General features: G+C 33.7%; 1 protein-coding gene and 1 long non-coding RNA gene across 3 annotated transcripts; one reads left to right on the top strand and one right to left on the bottom strand.

Moving 5' to 3' along the window:
• Positions 1–24: 24 nt before the first annotated feature.
• LOC132727106 (membrane progestin receptor gamma-like) lies at positions 25–14052 on the bottom strand. 2 transcript variants are annotated; one of them, XM_060712511.1, is made up of 2 exons: positions 13829–14052; positions 25–2117 (listed from the first exon to the last, which is right to left on the bottom strand). In XM_060712511.1, the coding sequence occupies exon 2, from the start codon at positions 2050–2052 to the stop codon at positions 1063–1065; it is 990 nt and encodes a 329-aa protein (XP_060568494.1). In that variant the 5' UTR covers positions 2053–2117; positions 13829–14052; the 3' UTR covers positions 25–1062. The 2 variants fall into 2 exon arrangements, with proteins under 2 accessions (XP_060568494.1, XP_060568495.1); XM_060712512.1 differs by lacking the exon at positions 13829–14052 and adding an exon at positions 2237–2369.
• Positions 14053–19321: 5269 nt separating this feature from the next.
• LOC132727095 (uncharacterized) lies at positions 19322–23388 on the top strand. Its single transcript, XR_009625291.1, has 3 exons — positions 19322–19385; positions 21903–22030; positions 23310–23388. It is a non-coding gene; the product is annotated as an uncharacterized LOC132727095 (long non-coding RNA).
• Positions 23389–24116: the final 728 nt, after the last annotated feature.

Here is a 24116-nt window from a genome sequence, read left to right as displayed (position 1 = left end):
TCCAGTATATTGAAATTATAATATCCCATCCTATAAATATCCTCAAATATCCTTTTAAATCATTATATAAAACATATTAAGACTGAATTTTGCATTCATCATACAATGAAATAATTTAGCTACAATAACTAATAACTTCTCCCTCAAATATCAGTATAAACTAAACAATAACTTCTCCCGGACCCTCTAATATCAATGTAAACCAAATAATAATTTCTCCCTAAAATATCATTAAATATCAAACTTCATGGCAGTAATATAATAAAGGTCTTCATTAACTTAATTTTTTTACAATTATATGAATTTCTTACATATACAATGTAAAAACAACAATGATTTGTGAATTAAATACAAAATATAATTTTTGTTAATTCTGTATCAGTATATGAGATTCTACATTTTCCACTTCTTCAGTTCTTTTTGTTTTCTCGATTTCAACAATTTACAAAATAAGCTGGTTTAATTTGTTATTTGATAAGCAATTTTAAACTACACTCACTGCATTCACACATTTCATTTTACTTAAAAAGAATACCTTATAAATGTTCATTCAATAATAAAAAAACAACATTTCAACTGAACTACATGTATGCATGGTAAATACTTGTGAAAAAAGCACCTCATAGCATCACTGGGTATAATTAAGTCATTTCTGGAAAGTTCAGTATTGTAGTTTGGATTTAGAAAACATAATCATTGACATTTTAGATTTTTAAAGGCCCAGCAATGTTTGAAATTTTTTCCCTCAGAAAAAAGAAAATAGCAAATTTGATGCTTTCTTTGTTTTCAATATTAAGCAAACAATTTGAACAAAGAATATGCAAGATATAATTGCTCACAAATTACTATGATTATTTTCAGTATGCTCTTTATTTTGTAAATAATATCTTAAAAATTCGAAGTAATGTACATGTAGCTTTAACAAAAAGGAATATCTATCAAAAAAAATTATCCAATAACCAATACAATAGACAAAAAACAACATTTAACAGCTTCAAACAGAACAGTATCAAAAACAACCATCGGAACTTTTGGCGATATTAACAGATACAAAAACATTTATCAACATGATTTTTCTTTGTTTGATTTCCTATACAAAAACATTGTATATATTATCACAAAGACTGTATTTGTAAAAAGTACGGCACCTAGCATACCTATACTGGATGAGGGGTCGGAAAATTCCCAGGTCGCCGTAAGTTCTTGTTTCCGTTCCTGCATATCATAAAGAATGGCCTGCATCTGTGTCATTGTACCTAGGATCACGCACACGTGAAAAAGCTGATGGCTATGTCCAATAATATCAAAACTTCCTGGAAACATGCGTTCCGGAAAATGGGTCCCGTAAAGAAATCCGGCAATGTACATGAAAATTATGCTCACTGTATGTTGATAATTGGACGTTAAATTCATGTCTAGTTCAGATCCGAATATGAGGCGATATGTAGTTGGTATAGTTGTGTAAATGCATGGCAACCCTAATGACCCGATTCTTATCACTTTCCGGAATGTACTTAGTTGCATAAATCTGGTTTTACATGATATAACGATGCATAAAATGGAATTAATGAAAGCTACTATCAAAAACATATCACCAAAAAATCCAGAGCGGAAATCTGATGGGAATGAGTACGCTCTATAAGCTAAAGCCGTGCCAAATGCAGACGCAGCGATAGCACTGTAGTCCATAAAGAAGCATACATGCCGCGCTTTATCAGACATCGTGTTAAAGGTGTGTGCAATAGAGCTTGCTAGAGGGTAAATGCAACACATACACATATATCCCAGTAATGGCCAAGTGTAACTGTCATGCTGAAAGTCTAACGTGTAAGACAGATCTTTTAATATCCACATAAAATACCATGATGGTAAAAAATGTGTCCAGAAGTTGAGGGTCTCGTTCGTGGCATCAAACACGCTCAGTAAGCACTGGAATGGAGGACTTTTTGGGTTCCTATAACCGTTGACAATATAGCTCTCATGGAAGTGTTCTGGAACCTGATCTTTGTGAAACAAGGGTCCACCAAGCCCCGTTGTCCCCGCAACAAACATTGTTGCCTGTTTGTATATTTTGAACACTATCTTCTCCAAATGAAATCCATTACCTTGATTGGACCCTGAAATATATATAAAAAAAAATAATGTGTTATTCTCCTCTGAAATAAAGAATGAACCATGTTGAAAAATCAATTCAAATTGTTACCAAAAAAACAAACCAAAAAGCGTAACCACTTACAAAATTATAGATTAAACACAAATTACAATTTCAGTACAATTTCCATCATGGCACTTTGTAATTCAAATTTTTAAAACAGTATCATAAACATCTTAAGCAAAAGATACAATCATGTACATTCAATTTTTCAATCAACTTTTTGGCACTCTGCCAAAAAAAACAACAAAGTTACGTGACAGTTTTTACAAAATAAAACTGAGACGGCAAATTTTGTCATTTAAACCATTACAATTTTGTGGTATTATACAATCTCAAAGCCATGAAGTTGGAAATTCTCCAATCGACATTCATTAGTAATTAGCCTTCCAGCAGTAGAGGGATATACTTGATAATTTTCCATTTCATTAGGCTTGAAAAGTGATTGCGTTTTAAGATAATTTTAGAGTATGAAATTAAGTTACGATTGATTGAAAACTAATAATATATTATTTAGAAAATCAGATAATATTTGTTCTTGTTGTTTGCAAACATCACTTGACTCATCAATTATTTATTGTTTTGTACAAATTGGGTCTTAAATAAATTGACTAAGTAATGACCATGCTGTACTGATAGTGAAATAGTTTGGGTTTAACGCCACAACAACATATGGCGACTTTCCACCTTTAATAGTGAAGGAAGACTAGTGAAGGAAGACCTCAGGTGTCCTTTTGTACATTATTTCACCTAAGTAGAACCACCAACATTACGTATTATCTAGCTGGATAGCTTCCTCACATGAAAATATGAATATGAAAATAATTTAGAATTCAGCAACATCCACAGATAAAAAGTGGTGATCATGGATTCTGCAATATGACATTTTCCCACTATTTCTGGAAATGTGCCGTCTCATTGCAAATGCAATGCAAGAGCCACAGAAAGTACACAGTATCATTCAGTCTTAAACCCATTACTTCATGAGCATTTTGTGAAAAATGACTGTGAAAAATGACTGTTTTCATTGAAAAGTCTCCACTTACAAGTTCAAATTGCTATAATACTATAACAAGAGGGCCATGATGGCCCTGAAGTCGCTCACCTGTATATAGGCCCACCAAGTTTAAACCCCTGGGCTTTTATTTGAACAAACTTGGTAGACACCCATTAGAAGATGTTTCATGCTAAACATCTAAGGTCTAGCTCATTGGGTTTTTTAAAAGAAGATATTTAAAGTTTTTACTATACACATATAGTTAAAAACAATGACACCCCTGGGGCCGGGCCAGTTTTGACCCCAGGGCTTTTATTTGAACAATCTTTGTAGGCACTTACAAGAAAATGTTTCATGCTTAATATCTAAACTCTAGCTATTCGGGTTTTTTCAAAGAAGATTTTTGCTATACACATATAAGGAAAATCAATGTCCCCCGGGGCGGGGCCAATACTGACCCCAGGGCTGTTATTTGAACAAACTTTGTAAACACTCGCTAGAAGATGCTTCATGCTTAATATCTAAACTCTAGCTATTTGAGTTTTTTTGGCTTTTATTTGAACAAACTTGGTAGACATCCATTAGAACATGTTTCATGCTAAATATCTTAGCCTTAGCTCTTTGGGTTCTTTAAATGAAGATTTTTTAAGTTTTTACTATATGCATATAGGGAAAATCAATGACCCCCTAGGGCCTGGCCAGTTTTGACCCCAGGGCTTTTATTTGAACAAACTTGGTAGACACTCACTAGAAGATGTTTCATGCCAAATATCTAAGCCTTAGCTCTTTGGGTTTTTTAGAAGAAGATATTTAAAGGTTTGTTTTTTTTGGTTGCCATGGCAACCAGAGTTCCACATGGAATTAAATTCTTTGAACAATTTTCAAAGGTGACCACCAAAGGAACATTCCTATGAAGTTTGGATGAAATTGGCTTAGTGGTTTATGAGGAGATGTCATTTAAAGTAAAAGTTTACGGACGACGGACGGCCAGACGAAAAGTGATCACAAAAGCTCAACCTGTCACTTTGTGACAGGTGAGCTAAAAACTGCTTCAACACTAATCAAGGTCAGGGTAACGTATTGTTACATGGCCAGCGATTGGCTAAAAAAAGTGCAGGGAAAACCGTAAGATTCAATGGGACATTAGGTGATTGGACGAGAAGGTATTGTGTATAAGTATAAAAACTATTCTCGAAACTAACAGTACATTGTTTTCTGAAAAAAATGAAGTATTTTGTAAGTCTGTAGGATAATTTTTTACTCTGATATTTACATTTTAAAAAAGTATATGTCAGTCCTGTGATCAGCAGTGAATTACAGTGTAAAGGGGGGGTAATCCTCTTTGAAGTCATTTTACGAAAAATTGGTCGGCTACCCCTATATAACGAGATGAGTTTTATGTGTCAGGCATGTCATTCTCCCAGAAAAATGACATCTCTATGATGAAAACTCAATTTTAAGGTCTGTTTTGAGGTCATTTCTTATAATGTAAGCCTATGGAAAATTAATACGAGTATCTGACCTAAAGGCTGAAAATGGTAGGAAACATCTCGTGCCAATGATGTAAGTTAACATGTCTTGTTTTGATAATAATTGACTAATGAGCTATGAATATGTATTTGTTATATACAAAAATGTACAAAATGGCTGATTTGAACCAATTTTGGTCAAATTTGCAGAAAAATATGGACAAACACTCAATTATTATGAATGCTGATGGGGAAATTGACTGTAAAATCTGGATAGGGAGTAAAGATAAGTATGGATATGGGAGAAAAAAAATTAAATGGCCAAATGGTCTTCAGACCATTGAAAGTACTCATAGACTGGCTTATATGTTGGACCAGCGTTTGCTAAGAGAGGATGTGCCACGGCTAGCACCAGATGGGTCGTCGCTAGATGTTAGCCATACATGCAATAATAAATGTTGCGTAAACCCTAGGCACTTAGTACTAGAGAAGCATGAGACAAACATGTCTAGGATTCACTGCTTCGGTCATAGTGTCTATGTCTGCAGGCACGAACCCCCATGTCTTTTACCGGCCCGGCTACAGAAAGGGCGTGTATAACTTCCATGGTCACTGGTAGATGGCATCGACTCTTCATATTTATTCAGGTTTTGTTTACGTCGTCTTTGACTTAAATAATTAATACGGTCTTTCAGTAACTGTCCTTTACATATTTGTTTTTCTCTCTGGTACTTTCATGTAATTTATACATAAGACTTTTTCTTTTTTGAACGTTTAAGCTTGAATTCAATACTTTTTCTGTTCTTTTTTATTTTCAGCGCGTTTTCTTTCTGAAGTAATTGACAGGCAACCCGACTACCTTTTGGATTGGGCACTCCGCTGCTGGTGCATAGTTTCATAAGTGATACCCCTGGCCCATTTTTACAGCGTGTATAGCACTGAAAATCGTCCAGAACAGTTGTGCGGAAAAGTGGTGTTATTAGGTAAGCATTTTTTAATAGCGCGGTTCGTCCCTTCTACTTTTTGGGTATTTGAATTAAGACGAGTTTTGTTTAACATATCTTCACCTAGTCTAATTCAATCCAATCAGGCATTGTGTCATGATTATCAGGATATTGAGAACTGATTTTGAAATTTTTTGTCAAGAAAGCACTGTTTACTAACCAGTTATTGTTTTTTGCGCCTTTACAAACCTCGAATGAAGATTGCAACCGTAATGGTCCCCAAGCATAACAGCGTTTAATCGCAGTTAACAGGTATTTTAATTTCTCTGTTATTTTTGAAAAATCTCCGTTTTCCTTTTGTAATACTGATTCAAATTCAGCTGTACACCGGCGACTTAGGTCAAGGGCAAACCTATTTCTTAAGTACTTTCGGTATTCAACATTATGACCCGGGCATCATATTCAAAAGCGCGAGCAGGAGTTCATTTGTTCCGAATGATTTTCTGCCAGATGCTTCGTGTCCAGCTGATGAAACAGGTCGTGCTTGTGATTTGTTTGTCGTAAAGGTTCTGTGGGCAGCACGAAAAGCCCCTGAATCTGCTCAGTGGTTAGATATTTGACCTCGAGCCCATCATGATGTAGAATCCACCCCCCCCCCCCCCCCCCCCCCCCCCCCCCCTGAAGCAGCTTTTTTGCCCCATCTGTATTCGTCTCCTATAGTTGTTTCAATGCTAGCTGTTGCCGAGCAAGGTCCAGACTTTGTTGTCGGCATTCTGTTCTTCTTGAGTGTGGAAAGCCATGCTTGGAACAAAGTTTTGTTCACTTGCTCAGCAGCAACATTTGTTTTTTAGAGGTTATTGTCTCCGCAACTGTATATTGATGCCTGCGTTGCAGGCTGAAACGGTGTTTTCCCCACATCCGCTAGTACAAGTTGTTGTTGTACATGCCATCTGCCTGTACATTTATAACATTCTGTGCAGTCCCCTGTATTTATTAATTTCTTTTAGTTCTTCCTGATTCTTTTTCATGTCCTTTTATTTTCTTTGCAAAATGACCTCATTGACAAGGTTTGCAGTCCCTGAGCAGGCAACTGAGGGAGCTGGTTATTCCCTCCATGACATATTTTTCTGACCACCAGAGGAAGCTATTGGTGTCTGAGTGAGAGCTATTGAAATGCCACGGGTGACAGAAGCTGGTTTACTCCCCGCTTACAGGTGTCTATTTCGGCGTAAAGCTTTATCGTTTCGAAACATAGGTATCAGATCTGGCACTTTGCACTTTCACGCCATCCGAAGCCCCACTGCATGGCGAGATGAATCAAAGCAAAGATTCCTTGACAGTCTGGTTTCTTTTTGCCTATGTTCACGACTGACTTCATTGACCCATTTCCCACAGTGTTGCTGGTATGAAACAGCTTGTAGCAGTCATTTTTTGTCACTGAAAAATGATATATACTTATCAAACATTTGTAATGTATCAACTTATTGCAACATCAATGGAAACAAAAAATACAGTAACATCATTACTTGGGTTTTTTATTATATGTGCCTTTTTTTGAGTTGTCTCCCTTTGATTTAGAGACACCAAAGTATCAGGCTCTGAACTGTGTTTTTAAATGGTAAAAAATGTTTAAAATTCATTTTTATTTATCATTTTCTGCATTGATACCTTAATTTAACCAAATAAGATATAGATTAAATGTATATTATGATTAATTTTTAAGTTTTATAGCTAAAATTTGTGAGAAAATCACCAATAAATGGCTTAAAAGTGTGATATAGACTGCAACAATTCAAATATATATATGCATTTTTGATACTTTTAATATCATATCTGATTGGCGGAATAAGTCTTACCTTTGATTCTGTGGCATCGTCCGACATAAATTGAAGTTTTCACATCGTCTTTGGTCTGAGGACTTCGAAGGAGTTTGTAATTTACGGGCTCCTGGTCAGGAGTTCTCGGCTGAAGATGTCGCCTTGGGTAATAGAGGGTTCGTCTGTACAAGAGTCTTCAATTTTTTTTACAAGTCTGACATATTTAATTGTCCCTGTATGCCTGAAATTAAATCCACCGGTACTGGTGAGTGATTATTACCCTTTGCAAATCTGGTTTTGCATGTTTAAAATTGATTTTTCCCATATTTTATCCAATTTCACACAATTTCTAGCAGCATAAAGGTATAAAATGAATCAATTTTGTCCCAGTAAATTTACTATACAGAAATTTCTTAGATAAGCCAGTATATTATAAGTGTGTAGATGACATATGTGAGTCATGTATAGTATCTTGCAGATGTATATTAGATTTGGGAGTCTGATATAGACAATTTAGTTGGGCTTTGGAGAAGGGCTAATTGGTGATTAAATGTGTCATTTAAGAGGGTCACTTTTATCAAAGACCCATATGCATATACTTATTATGTGTTAAACATCATTTTGCAGAGTTTTTTTTTACTATTTTAGTATCAATCATTGCTTTTACAGGTTTAGAAAACAAAGATTTTTCAGTTTTCAACCTTCAAATATGTGGTGGGGTACAAAAACTACCCCCCTATTCTTACTGAAATAAGATTTGATTGAATAAATATTTTGAACATATGTTGAAGACTTACCAATATATATATGTTATTATTTGAAATGAGGAGTCATTCCATTTAAAACAGAAATAATGAAGTTATCATAGTACTTTTTGGGGTATTTTTTTCTATTTAACTCTATTTCATGGTCTTATGCATTACATGCCTTATAGTGAAATGGCTACCATCTTCTCAAATCTTATTTGAAATACAAAAAGTGAACACATTTATATTTGATATACTTTATTCTTATTAAATAATACAAAATAATTCTATATTGTACAAATAAAATATGCCTTTAGGTCAGGGTAACGTATTGTTACATGGCCAGCGATTGGCTAAAAAAAGTGCAGGGAAAACCGTAAGATTCAAGTGGGACATTAGGTGATTGGACGAGAAGGTATTGTGTATAAGTATAAAAACTATTCTCGAAACTAACAGTACATTGTTTTCTTCTGAAAAAAATGAAGTATTTTGTAAGTCTGTAGGATAATTTTTACTCTGATATTTACATTTTAAAAAAGTATATGTCAGTCCTGTGATCAGCAGTGAATTACAGTGTAAAGGGGGGGTAATCCTCTTTGAAGTCATTTTACGAAAAATCTTGGTCGGCTACCCCTATATAACGAGATGAGTTTTTATGTGTCAGGCATGTCATTCTCCCAGAAAAATGACATCTCTATGATGAAAACTCAATTTTAAGGTCTGTTTTGAGGTCATTTCTTATAATGTAAGCCTATGGAAAATTAATACGAGTATCTGACCATCAAACTTGGCACAAATGTTGACTGGACCATTGCCTTTGCAACAACATGCACGAGCTTAAATTTTCTGTTACCAAGGCAACGAGGGGACATCTCAAAATTGCCAAAAATCACTATTTTGCATTGATTTTTTCTATCAAAATTGATTTCAAAGTGCTGCAACTTCTCAATGGATTGAGATAGAGTCAAATGCTTTTCAGCTTTGATTACACGTTACCTTATGATCAATCTGGGGTCATTTATAGCCTCTCACAAGTCCAAAATTTTCTTGGCGATGAGGGGGACTCTCCCCCCCTTTCAAACCCCCCAAACAGAAGGGTGCACATCCCCCTTCTGGCAACCCCTGATGTATCTTTTGGATGGGGGGCCGCGCCGAAAAAGTGGTCACTTTTTTTAACAATATTTCTCAAACTAGAACTATCGCTGAATGCGATTCATACCCCCACCAATGTCCTTGACAGAAGACAACTTGGAAAGGTGGTTAAGGGAATAATTTAAGTGACACAAATACATAAAAAGAAATTATCTCTGGTGAAAAAAAGACTAATTGTACAGGTAATAGTAAAAATATCTATTATCAAATCATGTTCGAAACAGTTACAAATAACCTTTCATTTTCCCAATATACTAAACTTTTTATAAGTCAATTTTTGACCTTCAAGTGTGACCTTGACCTTCAGCTGGCACAAGGGTAAGATGGGTTCTGCACATCGCCCAATTGGAGTAAACATTTGAGTAAAGTTTTTTTGAAGAAAATCCTTCCATTAGTATAGAATTTATAGAGCGGACACAACATATTGTCTAGTATTGATTGCATGTAATTTAAAGACTTAAAAGGGGCATAACTTTGTCAAAATCCAATACAGAGTTATGAAACTTGACCTGCATATTGTAATTGTGACACCTCATATATCTTTTAAGTTTCAAGCAAAATACCTATGCTAGTTTCCGAAATTATTCAAGAACATGTTTTAATCTAAGAACATTTTTCTAAGTCAATTTTTGACCTTCAAGTCTGACCTTGACCTTTAGTCTGCACAAAGGTGACATAGATTCTGCACATAACCTTGTTTAGGTGAACATTTAAGAAAAGTTTGAAGAAAATTCTTCCATTAGTATAGGATTATAGAGCGGACACAACATATTGTCTAATATGTGATTGTATGTAAATTTGAAGATTAAAAAGGGGCATAACTTTGTTAAAATGCAATACAGAGTTATGAAACTTGACCAGCATATCTTAATTGTGACACTTATTTTAAGTTTTCAAGCAAATACCTTTCTAGATTCAGAAATATTCAGATATATGTTAAAATTAAAGAACATTTTCTAAGTCAATTTTTGACCTTCAAGTGTGACCTTGACCTGAAGCCGGCAAAAGAGTGACATGGGTTCTGCACATAACCTTGTTGAGGTGAACATTTGAGCCAAGTTTGAAGAAAATCTTTCCATAAGTGTAGGACTTACAGAGCGGACACGACATACTGTGTAATATTTGATTGTTTGATATTTGACCTTCAATTTGACCTTGACCTTGAGCTGACACATGAGCAACATGGGTTCTGCACATCCCATTGTTGAAATGAACATTTGAGCCAAGTTTTGAAAATAATCTTTCAATTAGTGTAGGACTTACAGAGCGGACATGACATATTGTGTAATATTTGATTGTTTGATATTTGACCTTCAATTGTGACCTTGACCTTAAAATGACACATGGCAACATGAGTTCTGCACATCCCCTTGTTGAGGTGAACATTTGAGCCAAGTTTGAAGTAAATCTTTAAATTAGTGTAGGACTTACAGAGCGGACCCGACATACTGTCTAATATTTGATTATGATTGATATTTGACCTTCAATTGCGACCTTGAACTTGAGCTGACACATGGGCAACATGGGTTCTTCACTGTGATCCCCTTGTTGAGGTGAACATATGAACCAAGTTTGAAGAAAATCCTTCAGTTGGTATAGGAGTTATAGAGCGAACACGAAAATGGAGACGGACGGACGGACGGACCAACGCGACAAAGCGAATCCATTATAGCCCCCCCCACATTTTGTGGTGGGGGTATAACAAAAACAAGTGTTGGGGGCCTTAATAAGGCATTTTTTCACCATTTGAGACAACAAAAAGGGGGGGGTGAAAAAGGCGTTTATATCGTGTAATGGGTTAAAGGGACTCCCACAAGGTTTTTTGACAAGATGGGACTGGAAATATTTTTCCAGGATTATTGCACCCAATTGATGTAGGTCCATTCCAGTTATTTGTAAACACATTTTTAACTCATTCCCTCTCTCCATTTTGTCAGAATGACCATTTTTATAGTGCTAATGGACCAAAAAATAAAAACATTATACCGATTTTTGCTCAAAACCGGCTAAGAATTTGATTCAGAGTATATTTCTTTCTTATCCTCACTGCAGATTTTTACATTTAAAAGTTTTCACTTGATATTAGTTAGATTTTGAAATTTTATGTTGTTAGGCATTTGGATCTCAGTGGAGTTCCTTTAAGAAGTAACAACTTTTAGCATACATGTACATCTTCTAAAACAAGACCAAAAATTCAATTATGTTAACCTTATCTCAAGTTTTTAGATATGAAATATTTTCTCAAAAAATGCTAAGGTTTTTTTTAGCCAGTTAGCATACGTTAGTAAACGTCTTTAATACATGACATGTTTGTGTAATCATATAGATGTCTCTAAATAAAAAAATCTATATCAAAATCTTCTATTTGTCGGCTCCAGAAATGATTTTTTTTCCTTTAAAAATGTAAATTGTAATTCAGTTTTTAAAAAGAATTGCAATTTATTTGACAGCTTATCAATTATCATATAGATATATTATAAAACTTTTTCAATAAAGTAAATGAGATCTACAAGTATTATGAAAACTGTAATTACAGTATATATTCCAGGGGAAAAAATAATAGTTGTTTATTTTCTACAATTGAATATTCAATAAAATAATCAATGCATCAAGCAACATAGCTCAATTTTGAACAATTTATTAAACAATAAAACATTCTAAATTACAGAATATAGCGCAAAAATCATTATTATTCATAGGACATTAATTTTCAAGGTTTTCTCAATGAATTTAAGATGCAACAAAATTTGATTTTGTCTGCTGTAAGATTTTTTTAGCATTACATTTTTAACAGTGACCCATACCCATGGAATTTGGGAATTTCAGTGATGTTTTGTTAAAAATTGGGAAAAAATGCACAACTTACTTTGCAGTGATTAAAATTAAATGAATGCAAAGAATCACTGTCTAAGATGGCATCTTCAAACATTTAAGCACCATAACAGTCAAGAAGCCCTTATTTTCCAAGATTTTAGAATTTGTTTTCGTTAACTTTCAATAGGAAATTTTTTCTTGTGGATCAGGAAAATAATATACTATCTTCAATTGGCAATATGACCGAATATCGGCTATAAAATATGCCCAAAAAATTTCGGCAGACAAAAGAATCCATGAAAATGTTTTTCTTGACAAAACCACAAAATTTCATGTCCACAAACTTAAAGGGACTCCACTTAGGTTTTTTGAAATTACTGGACTGAAAATGATTTTTCGAGGTTATTATACAATTTGATAAAGGTCTAGACCAATAACTTTTGTGCAAAATTTCAGATTATTCGCTGACTAAGAGATTTTCCATAATGATAATTATTTTTCTTATTGTGAAAAATGACCCGAAATTGAAAAGCGTTGCAGTGGAGTTCCTTTAAGGGAATTCACTGTAAACAATATTACATGTATATATAGAACCAGTGTGTGTATGAGTAATATACTGTATCCAGAAAACTACTGCATGTTGTTTTAGGAAAATCAATGCTATATTCTTGGGCAGGAGATAATATAAAAGAGCTACACAATAAGCCAATGTTTTATTGCTTAATTACAGAAGATTGTATCTACATGTATCTGTCACAAAATGAAGGTTCTGTCACAAAACTAAGATTCATTTCTCAGACAAGTGCTTGATAATAACACTTTTCCTACACTAGTTGTTGTCAATATGTGAAATTAAACAAAATGTACATTTCTGTAAGTAAAATTTTATGGGTTAAATCATTCTTGCATTATATACACTAGTGAAAGATGTGTGATTGAAGTGTGTATATATGTGTTTGGGGGGTTTAGGGGAGGGGAGGAGTAGGGATAAAATGTAGGCAAAATAATATAGGTCTCTTCTTAACTTTGTTGATAAAACTGTTGAAAAATTAAATCAAAGTATACTGACTTTATTTATAGATAGCTAAGAACACTTATTTTTCTATCCTAAAAGATTAAAAGATATATAAGTCACTTGAACATTGTACCCATGTTCATTACAAGATGTGTTTATACATGTATAAATAGCTATGCATATATTACTCACATATATATCGGTCTTCTACATCAAACTTCAGCACTTGTAATTACAAAATGACATTATTTTAAATCTGTTTCTCACTACAAAAAGTTAAATCTATTCTACAACTTTCAGTGACCATACACGATTGTATTATACACTCTTAAAAAAAATATTACAATGGCAGTATCTCAAACTGCAATTTTATGTAATTGTATCAGTCACAAAATTAATAAATCTTTTATCATTTGAACATCTCAAAAAATCTGAAATAATCATACTCCTTTAACCCTCACCATGCTAAATTACTATAACAGACTTATTTATCTTTCAATCTGGATAAAACCCGTATTTCACATTTTTAGAGAAAATTTCAAAATATATACTAACTTAATGGCGAACAGTGTAGTTCATGATTTGATGGCACAGATGTGGCTGCTGATCTTGGTGACTCCATTGGTCACATAGGCAGAATCAGTTGCCAACCTGGATCTAAAGGTTAATTAGACACCCTTAGATTATTTTATAGAAGATATACAGTATTAAATTATATTTACCTATCCATGTACTGTTCAAAATATTAACAAAATAATGTCAAAATCCTCCTTTTTTTGTTGTCAATTATTTGTCACTAGTCTTAGACTACTTAAAATCACTACTTCTCACAAAATTATGATCAGAATATATTTATCAGAAATCCCCACTTTTCACAAAACAATCACTATTTAATTTAACAGAAATCCCCACTTTTCACAAAATGACCACAATATAATTATGTTCAAATAAAAACAATCTGAACTTATCATGTGGTATCTAATAGGATGTCTCAAGTCTACACCACAGTCACATGACTTCACACAAACAAACCAGGATGTTCATTATTTTATTTTCTAAGCTAATAAAATGGAAAAGATATAATATATACTTGAGTTTTTTTCTTTTTCTTTTTTAAAAACTTATTAATTAGTATACACTTCATCAGATTCTTTCAGTATCACTGCCAACAATAAAATTGTTTTCCAATACCTTATTATAGTAAATATAAATTAGTAGTCAATTATCTTTCTCCAGCCCATTGCACTCCAGTGACAAAGTTAATTAAAATAACTAACATGTTTTATTGACATATGGGACAAGCTATTCATAACTTTTCTTTAGTAATTTATTTTTTTCTTTCCATCAATTCAAAATCTACATGCTATTCCTAGTGTCAGCGTGGAGCTATAATGGTTAATTTTCCAAGTGTTCAAGGTGAATTTCTACATGTTATCTTTATATATATCATTATGACAACTTTCCAGCTCAAATGGTGCAGGAAGATCTAAGGTGTCCCTCCCTGCCTTATTTCAGGCACAAGCAGGCACCTGAGTAAAACCATCAATCTTTTTTGTAAGCCTGTTGGGTGCTGTCTGCACATGAAATAATCTAAAGTCCCAGGTGAGATTCATGCATATCTATTATTTCTAAAATTACTGCTTTGTATACAGTACCACAAACACTTTTATTTCCTTTGTACTGACACATAAGCTGTCAGACAAACAGCACACCAGACTGTTGTCAGTGCTTGATAGTTAGTTATACGAGGGCCATCAAATTGACAAAGGGAAATAATTCAGTGGCAATCCATGTTAAAGCAGCAGGTTTTGAGCAATAGTTACAATCCCTAAGACATGACTGTGTGAAACTTTAAATTATATACCTTTAATGGTTTGCAAACTTGAATTTTTCAGAGACCATCTATCTGTAGGATCCCATAGACAAGTGAAGTCACATATTGTATTTCAACATAATCTCATACCCAACCTTTTCTAAATACTAAAGCTATTAACTTGTTTTTATCTCAGTGTGTATAACATCATCATTTTGTGTCGACAATTGTTTTGTTGAAAACTTGACACAACTGCTGCTATTTGACAAAGTTAACAATACATAAGAAGTGTTTTTAAGCAAAATAATTTAAGATTAAGAGTATTCTTATTGTGCTCTTAAATGGGAATGTAAATGAACAAGGGTCACCACTGGAACAGGACCACTTTTGTATCATGCTGCATGCACTAACCAGAAAAATATCAACTATCCCTTCAGGAATGTCTGCAATATCGGCAATCAAAACAGCACAGTTAACAAACTGATGAAAAAATTAATGTATGGGAATGTCTCATAATACAGTTCATCAAGATAAGCAATTATCTGTTTGCAAAAGACAAAGTTTCCATTTATTGTCAGTTGTTCAAAAATAATTATAGAGTTGTCTTGTATATAAGACAGTAGGATTTGTAAGAACGCTGGATCCCCATAACATGTGTAAATTCCACATGCACACCTTCGGTGGTTAATGAGATATGAGTTGCATGAAGTTTTATTCCTTTCGATGCTGATAAATGGAGTAGGATATCATCACTTTTAACTGTCAGGCTATTTAAACTTCTTCACTATTCTTTGAGACTGTACTGTAAAATTAATGTTGCCTAAACAAAACCAATGCTATAATCCAGCAGTGTCAGTCTAGGGGTGGAAGGAAGAATAGAAAACTTTTAACACACTAGTCAACTGTAACCAATGCCTGTACCTGCCTTATATGGAGACTTTTGCAAACCCCTGGTAAATGTCCATCCTGCCGAAGCAATGAATTGCGAAACAGCACGATGTTAAATTTATGTTAAAATCCCGGGAATAGCGATTTGGACATATCACCAGCTATTTTCATTGACAACAACAAATCTATCCAACTGACCTGACAGTGGTAAAAAGTCAGCTCATTATTCAGTTAAGGTCTACAATTAACTGAAGACAGCTCAATAAGAGAGTAATATAGATCACAAAACAACAAAATTGAAAATGTTGCAGGCTCGGTTTGATTGAGCGTGATCATGAAGGGTGATGGAAAGTGCAAGTTACCGTCCACGGCACCTAGCATCGGCTGTACACAAACCAATTAAGCAGTGAACATTCAACATTTAATATGAATAATGAAATGGTAAATATGGAATTTTGAACTATCCGCAGATGCCAGTGAACAGTGTTGACTGAGTGTTGTCAGATAATAGGTCTGAACAGAATTTAAAGTCTATCCCAATATTAACTTTATGGTTTTCACTTCGTTTCTTTACGTCAATTTGTCACCAATTCATTTGTCACTTGCAAACCACACCTTTCGTTTTGCTTAATTGCAAAATTTATGTATAGAAATTAGTGTCAAGAAAAAAAAAAAAAAAAAAAAAAAAAAAAAAAAAAAAAAAAAAAAAAAAAAAAAAAAAAAAAAAAAAAAAAAAAAAAAAAAAAAAAAAAAAAAAAAAAAAAAAAAAAAAAAAAAAAAAAAAAAAAAACCGTTTTTCAAGTTCAAATTTAAGTATAAATGTTAGTTCATTGAAGATACATTATTTTAATCAAAGTGTTTATGCAAAAATTTACAGTTTCAAAAAAGCATTTCTGATTATTTGCAAAGTTCCCAACTTTAGCCTACAAAAAAATGAGGCCCAAAACTGGACACTTGACAAATTCCAAACTAGTTCCGTTACATAAGTAAAAAATTTAGGTAACATCTTGATTACGACAAACCGAAATTTGATGTTGAACGAATGAACATAAAATTGTATAACTTGGGTTTAGCGCAGACTATAATAATGATTGAAACGAAATTTGATAAATTATAACTCGACACTCTCCCTATAAATAATACTAAACGATGAATTGGTAACTGGACTATAACGCAACGATCAATTCTGATTATGATTAGTAGGCGCGTTGTCAGGGAACTGTTAATAAAAGACATTATCTATATGCAAATTTAAAAAGATAAAAGAATAAAAGTTCTACAAGACTATCAATTTAAGAGACATATATAGCGTGCAATTTAGAATTTGCAGAATGGGTCAAGCCTCTCAGTAAAGATGTTAAATCTGGGGCTAAACTGAACAGTTAGAGGAAGGCTATCACAAAGGCGTATGCTCCTAGGAAAGAAAGAATTTTGATGGTATTGTGTCCTCGAGTAGGGTATCAGGTAGTTCAGATTTCTTGTTTAAGTAAGGTGGTGGCGGTCAACAAAGACAATGTTGTTTTGGATTTTATACAAGTAGGTTACAGCACTGATGTTTCGACGCTGCCTAAGGGTTTGCCAATTAAGTTCATTTATCATTTATGAGACACTACTTTTATACACATAATCATTAAAAATATATCTAGCAGCTGATCTTTGAACTTGTTCTATCTTATCAATGAGTTATTTCTGCCAAGGATGCCAAACTATGGGGCAATATTCAACCTGAGGTCTAACATAGGCCTTATATGCAGTTTCCTTTATCTTTTTTAGGATTTTTTAACATTTCTTCTAATGAATCTAAGGGCATTATTTGCTTGAGATGTAATATTATTTATATGTTTGGTCCTTCAAAGGTCTTGACTCATAGTGACTCCTATAAGTATTTTGCTTCTTGGGTTGAGTTTTGTTAAATGTTATGGAGGGTATAAGGAAATATTACAGGATTTTTTTCTTGTTATCTTTACAACTTCACATTTATTAGGGTTTAACTCCATTAGCCAGTCTTTTTCCCATATTTCTAAAGCATGTACGTCATCTTGGAGGGTCACGATATCTTGTTTAGATCTGATGGTTATAGGTAGAAAACAGTATCATCTGCAAAAAGTCCAACCTCATCTTTGTCACTATCTGGGCGGTCATTTTTATAGGAAAGGAAAAGGCAGGACCTAATACCGTGCCTTATGGGACACCTGGGAGGACCGGTAGAATCCCTGATTTTTTTACCGTCATATATATACACACAAAAAGTATTTATATCCATAACATAGTTTGAAAACATTAAAGGCCCATTATGCCTCAGAAATACTATCATTTTTACTTCTCAAGACTGATTTTTTTGGGTATTTTGTTACAGTCTCCAAAAGCATACTCATTTGCTATAAACATGGACCATCATTTGCCTCGCAAGCTCAGTTGGAAATTGGTAAAGTTAATAATAAAAAAGTTAAAAAGTAGTGCTTTATTAAAAATATTAAAATGTTTAGAACTCTTCTCCCGATCAGAGTAGACATAGTATTCATAAGGGCTGACTGTTGCTGACATCTTTTTATAATGGTACATGTGAAAACAGGAGGCACATAGAGTAATTCAATATAAAGTAAAATATTTCCAAAGTTAATAATAGAAAAAAAGTATTTTTTTTCGCTTGCTACATATAATACAAGTAAAGTAACGGTGCCAAAATATACATAATAAGTTAAAACATTTTTATATGTTTAGAAAAATGTATTTTCGAATTTACATCAAGTAAAGACATGAAATAGATCAAACAACAAAGTTTAAGTTATTTTTTTTTTCAAAATTAATATTTCTTTGTGTATTGATTGCTTTTAACTGTTTGTTTATCACGTTTGAATAAGTGCATACATTCACACATAATATTGATGTTCATATATCATCATTCATTATAACTAAAGTCTATTATGTATTAAAGTCTTAATTGGAGCAATTATATGCCCACTGTGCCTCAGAAATGTTTTTTTTTCTTAATTTTTTTTTTAATTTTGGTATCTTGTTAAACTTTCCAAAAATATACTCCTTTTCCATATACATGAATTGTCTTTGCTGACTTTGATATGTTGGCAATTAGTAGAATTATAGTGAATAGTATTTTGTATGGAAGTCAAAATACTACTTTGTGTACATTTTGTTACCTTTACAACACATTACTGCACGTTCAGCACCATTTTCTTCTGTATATAAATAACATGCTGTAGATTCATTATTGAAACATTTTTAAACACATGTTTGACATTTCGAAAGAATTAGAACATATGGATTTCTGAGTTAATTCCTTAATGAAGAAAGGTACTGGTTCTGCAGTTCCGAGCTAAAATCTAGTACTTGTACTGGTACTGCATAACTTGGCAAGTACTGGTTCTGGTACTTATGTACTACATCCTAAGTACTGATTCATAGATTTCATAGGATATTTATTTTCGCCTATAAAAGTTCTTTTCGCGTATCTTTACCTAATCCGGACTTTGCTTTACCAGAGAACGTGTCGATAGTTTCTAGATTCTCGTGCACAAGAACTCGCAAGAACTCCCGCCATCTTTCAAAGTAGGGAAGAAATGGTAAAATACAACCACTCACTAACGATTAATTTGGTTTTTTAAGAAAATCTCTTTTATTGTCGAGTCTAATCGAATATTCACTTGATATATCAAAGGTTCTCCATTGAGTTTTTGTCATAAATATATTTTAACTAGCGAACGCAAAAACTAACACTGGTGTTCAACACGTTGATCTGATAGATTTAAAAAAAAAAAAAATATTATAATTTAGTAAAGATAACCTTATGCAACTCGCCGCACATTTTTCAGCACTTATCCAAATCATTAATGTACTTATCCAAATCATTAATGTGAACTCTTTAAAAACATTCCCACACCCTGCATGAGCATTTTGTGAAAAATGGCTGTTGTCATTGAAAAGTCTCCCATTACAAGTTCAAATTGCTACCATTACAAGTTCAAATTGCTATAAAAACTGCTTCAATACTAATCAAACTTGGCACAAATGTTAACTGGACCATTGCTCTTTGTAACAACATGCTCAGTCTGAAATTTCTTGTTACCATAGCAAGGAGGGGACATCTCAATATTGCCAAAAATCACTATTTTGCATTGATTTTTTCATTCAAAATTGATTTCAAAATGCTGCAAATTCTTAATGGATTGAGATAGAGTCAAAGGCTTTTTAGCGTTGGTTACACGTTACTTTTTGAACAACCTGGGGTCATTTTTAACCTCTCCAAAATTTTCTTGGTGATTAGGGGGAATGTCGCCGCCCCCTTCAAACCCCCCAAAGAGAAGGGGGCACATCCCCATTCTGGCAACCCCCTGATGTATCTTTTGGATAGGGGGTGGCGTTTTTTCACCATTTGAGACAAATAGGTGGTGTCCTGAAAAAGGCATTAAAAGGCTTGTGTATCGGGTAATGGGTTAATGGAAATAAAGCTTTCATTTCAATCATTGCAAGGTATAAATACTGTAGATATGTATTATGTTATCTCGAACTCTCCGCAAGTGAGGAACATTTCAGTGATTTTTTTTGCTTACTTAGCCAATATTCGTTAGTATTCCAAATTGAAAATAGTATAAATTATTTTCCCAATCCACAGAAAAAAAATTCCAATTGAAACTTACAAAATAAAGATATTGAATAACAAATTCTAAAATCTTTGAAAATAAGGGCTTCTTCACTGCTAAGGTGCTTAAATGTTTGAACATGCCATCCTAGACAGTAATTGTATCCATTTCATCACTGTAAAATTTTAGTCCTGCATTTTTTCCCAATTTTGAACAAAACACCGCTGAAATTCTCAATTCCATGGGTATGGGTCGTGTTCCCAAAATCCTGGAAAAAAATCCCTGTCATGTTAGGGAATTGATTACTCTTAAACTGTTAAAGGAAATAAAGCTGTTATCACTCCTAAGGTCCTAAGCTCAATCCTGGGTAACAATACAACCTTGGGATTTTTCAGAGACACTTTCAGTGTTTCCCACCTACCTAGAGGTGTACTGGTAAGAAATCCAGGTAATACTCGCATGTATCAGTGCTATACACTGGGCATGTAAAAGAACCAAGGGGTATATTCAATAAGAGCTAGGGACTGGTTACCGGATTTCCTTGTGTCTTATAGCAGTCTCTTTTATGTATACAATATATGCCTGCTAAGGGTAATCGTAAACAATTTTAAAGCAGTATGATGAAGAGCAATGTAGTTATGTAATCTCAACTTGCAAGTGAGGAACAATTAACAGATATGATTCCGATGAGATTTTTGTGAAAATTACTCGATTAAACGGCAGTTTAATTTAAATCAATGAACAAGATTTTGTATTGATGTGTTAATAAAGATGATAAAATTATATAATTATTTTAAACAGTAAACTGTTTAATAAATGTTCAATCAAATCAGTATAAAGTAGCTGGTGCAGCACTGGTTGCTGCCCTTTATTTTTGTATGCGTATTTTCATGGGTAAAAAAACACAACTGATGTGTGTAATTGCATTTCAAACAATGAAATTCTATTATAACAGCCTAGTAGGTTCTTTTATTTGAAAATGGTTATTAATCAACCAGATCAAGTCATTTTCATGGTTTTATGAGAATTTCCCATAAAAAAAAACTGAGGTCCAGTTGTATTATATTTTTAAAAAATTCATCCCGCCTTAAAAGAGGGTCTAATGACAAGTACTGCCAAATTTTAGTAAAAATTAGGTCTTATAATCGATCTAATAGGCGAGTAAATATGGTAGGTAAATGGTCTGACATTTTTTTGACCATTTTGTTTGAATTTTTTTTGAAGTTTGTTAGCATTAAGTTTTTGTATGCAGCTGAAATCTTTTTTCAAAAAATCAAATATATCATCATACCACAGGCTTTATTAAACTGTCACAATATGTTACACCATTTGACCAATTCCCAATAACATTATTATGCTTGTTGTTTCCCAATTAAAACAAATCTCGTTAGAATTTGAATGATTGAATGTTGGAAAATATAAGTTAAGAAAATCATTGTTTGGCATGGTTTAAAATTTATATGTTAGGAATTTTTCATGTGCATTATATTGTAATTCTAGGCCACTGGTGGATTGACATGTCATTTCTTTAACACACCAAGGGGATGTTGGAAAGGTGACAACTGCCGATATATACATGATGGAACAACCCTTCAACAGTCTGAGATGCCAAGATGTCGGTTCTATGGGTAAATATCTAATTTATTGTTACATTGGCGTTTTTTTTCTCACAAAACATGGATATGACTTCTCTGTTCTGAAGTTCATACTGGGAATATGTTGACAGCTGGCTAGAAAAGGACAAACATTTGATCTACAGTACTTTCACAATCATGTCACAATTTGGCTGATGACACTTGTCAACCCTTCTCCAGCTTTGCACTTAGTAACCCAAGATATCAGAAAATGTTAGTTCCTTTATCATTGCGTAAATGTATTCTGCTGATTTTAAGTTAAATCAAGTCCATATTAAACCTGGAACCTATTTTGTTGCTTTATTTGAACAAGTGAACTTAAGCAAATGATAAATAAAAAAATTGTGGAACTTTTCTGAGGGCAAGAGGAAAAATTTATAAAACTCACAACACTGGGTAATATCTTTTACATTACTTTCTTGCATAGCAGAATGGCGTTTCCGTGTGTTTTACCCATGCCGGAAATTTCATCTGGCATGGGGGGTGCCAGATGAGTCACGTGCTGTACAATGGCACTCTTATTCTTGCATATCAGACTGGCGTTTCCGTGAGTTTTACCCATGCCGGAATTTTCATCTGGCATGGGGGGTGCCAGATGAGTCGCGTGCCAAACAACGTCATTTTAGCGCACTTTATGAATGAACCGCGTTAAAATGACGTCGTTTTAGAGGGGAAATATGTCTTAGGATGACGTCATTTCGCCGTTGTTATTTAAGTTGTAAGTTCATACGCTTTTGTAAGAAAATAGTTATGGATGAAATGACTTTAATTTCCATGAACATATATCATAGTGAGGTAAACCATTTTAAATATGAAATAATATGGCAGAATATGCAAGAAAAAAATATCTTTCATATGTTTGCGGTTCGGATCGGAATATCCGTCCCTCGGGAACCCGCCCATGGGCGGTAACTCGGCAAGCCTCGTTACCGCCCAATGGGCGGGTCCCCTCGGGACGGATATTCCGGTCCGATCCGCAACATATGACAGATATTATTAGGATGATGTCATTTTACCGTTATGAATGAAGTTGCAATTTCATACGCTGTTGTAAGAAAATAGTTATGGCTGTAATGATATAAATTTCCGTTGAAAATAAAGATAAAGAATTTAAGTTATAATGGAATAGTGTAGAATATGCAAGAAAAAATATCTGACATATGTTTGCGGTTTGGATCGGAATATCCGTCCGGGCGGGTCACCTCGGGACGGATATTCCGGTCCGAACCGTAACATATGACAGATATTATTATTCTGGCTGGTTATATTTCAGCACACCTCAAGGATGTAGGTATGGTGACTCGTGTATATTTCGTCATTCTGAGCCACAGATCCCAGCTGCTAAACAAGAGGTATAATATTATTATACAGTGAGTTATTATAGACCTACCGGTTAAACCGGAGGGGACTTTAGGTTTACCGTCTGTCTGTCCGTCCATCTGTCTGTCAGTCCGTCTGTCCACAAAACTGGATCCCGCGATAACGCAAAAAGTACTAAAAATATTTTTATGAAACATATATGAATAGATGGCAGTATGTGGAGATTATGCATGTGTTTTTCGTTTGTTCTTATGTTGAAAATTCTGGTTGCTATGGCAACAAATAGTCTGAAAAAATGGCAAATTTAACACATAAACTGGATCCAGTGATAACTCAAAAAGTACTGAAAATATTTTTATGAAACTTGAAATATGGGTAGATGGCAGTCTGGAGATTATGCACATTTTTTCCTTTTCTTCCTTTGTTGAAAATTCTTGTTGCTATGGCAACAAATAGTCTGAAAATATGGCAAATTTAACACATAAACTGGATCCAGTGATAACTCAAAAAGTACTGAAAATATTTTTATGAAACTTGAAATGTGGGTAGATGGCAGTCTGGAGATTATGCACATTTTTTTCTTTTCTTCCTTTGTTGAAAATTCTTGTTGCTATGGCAACAAATAGTCTGAAAATATGGCAAATTTAACACATAAACTGGATCCAGTGATAACTCAAAAAGTACTGAAAATATTTTTGTGAAACTTGGTATATGGGTAGATGGCAGTCTGGAGATTATGCACATTTTTTTCTTTTCTTCC

The sequence above is a fragment of the Ruditapes philippinarum genome, unplaced genomic scaffold (genome assembly GCF_026571515.1).
Source record: "Ruditapes philippinarum isolate M1 unplaced genomic scaffold, ASM2657151v2 ctg870_1_1_1_1, whole genome shotgun sequence".
NCBI lineage: Eukaryota > Metazoa > Mollusca > Bivalvia > Venerida > Veneridae > Ruditapes > Ruditapes philippinarum.
Note: the sequence above shows the minus strand (reverse complement) of the source record. Positions and strands in the feature narration are given on the sequence as shown.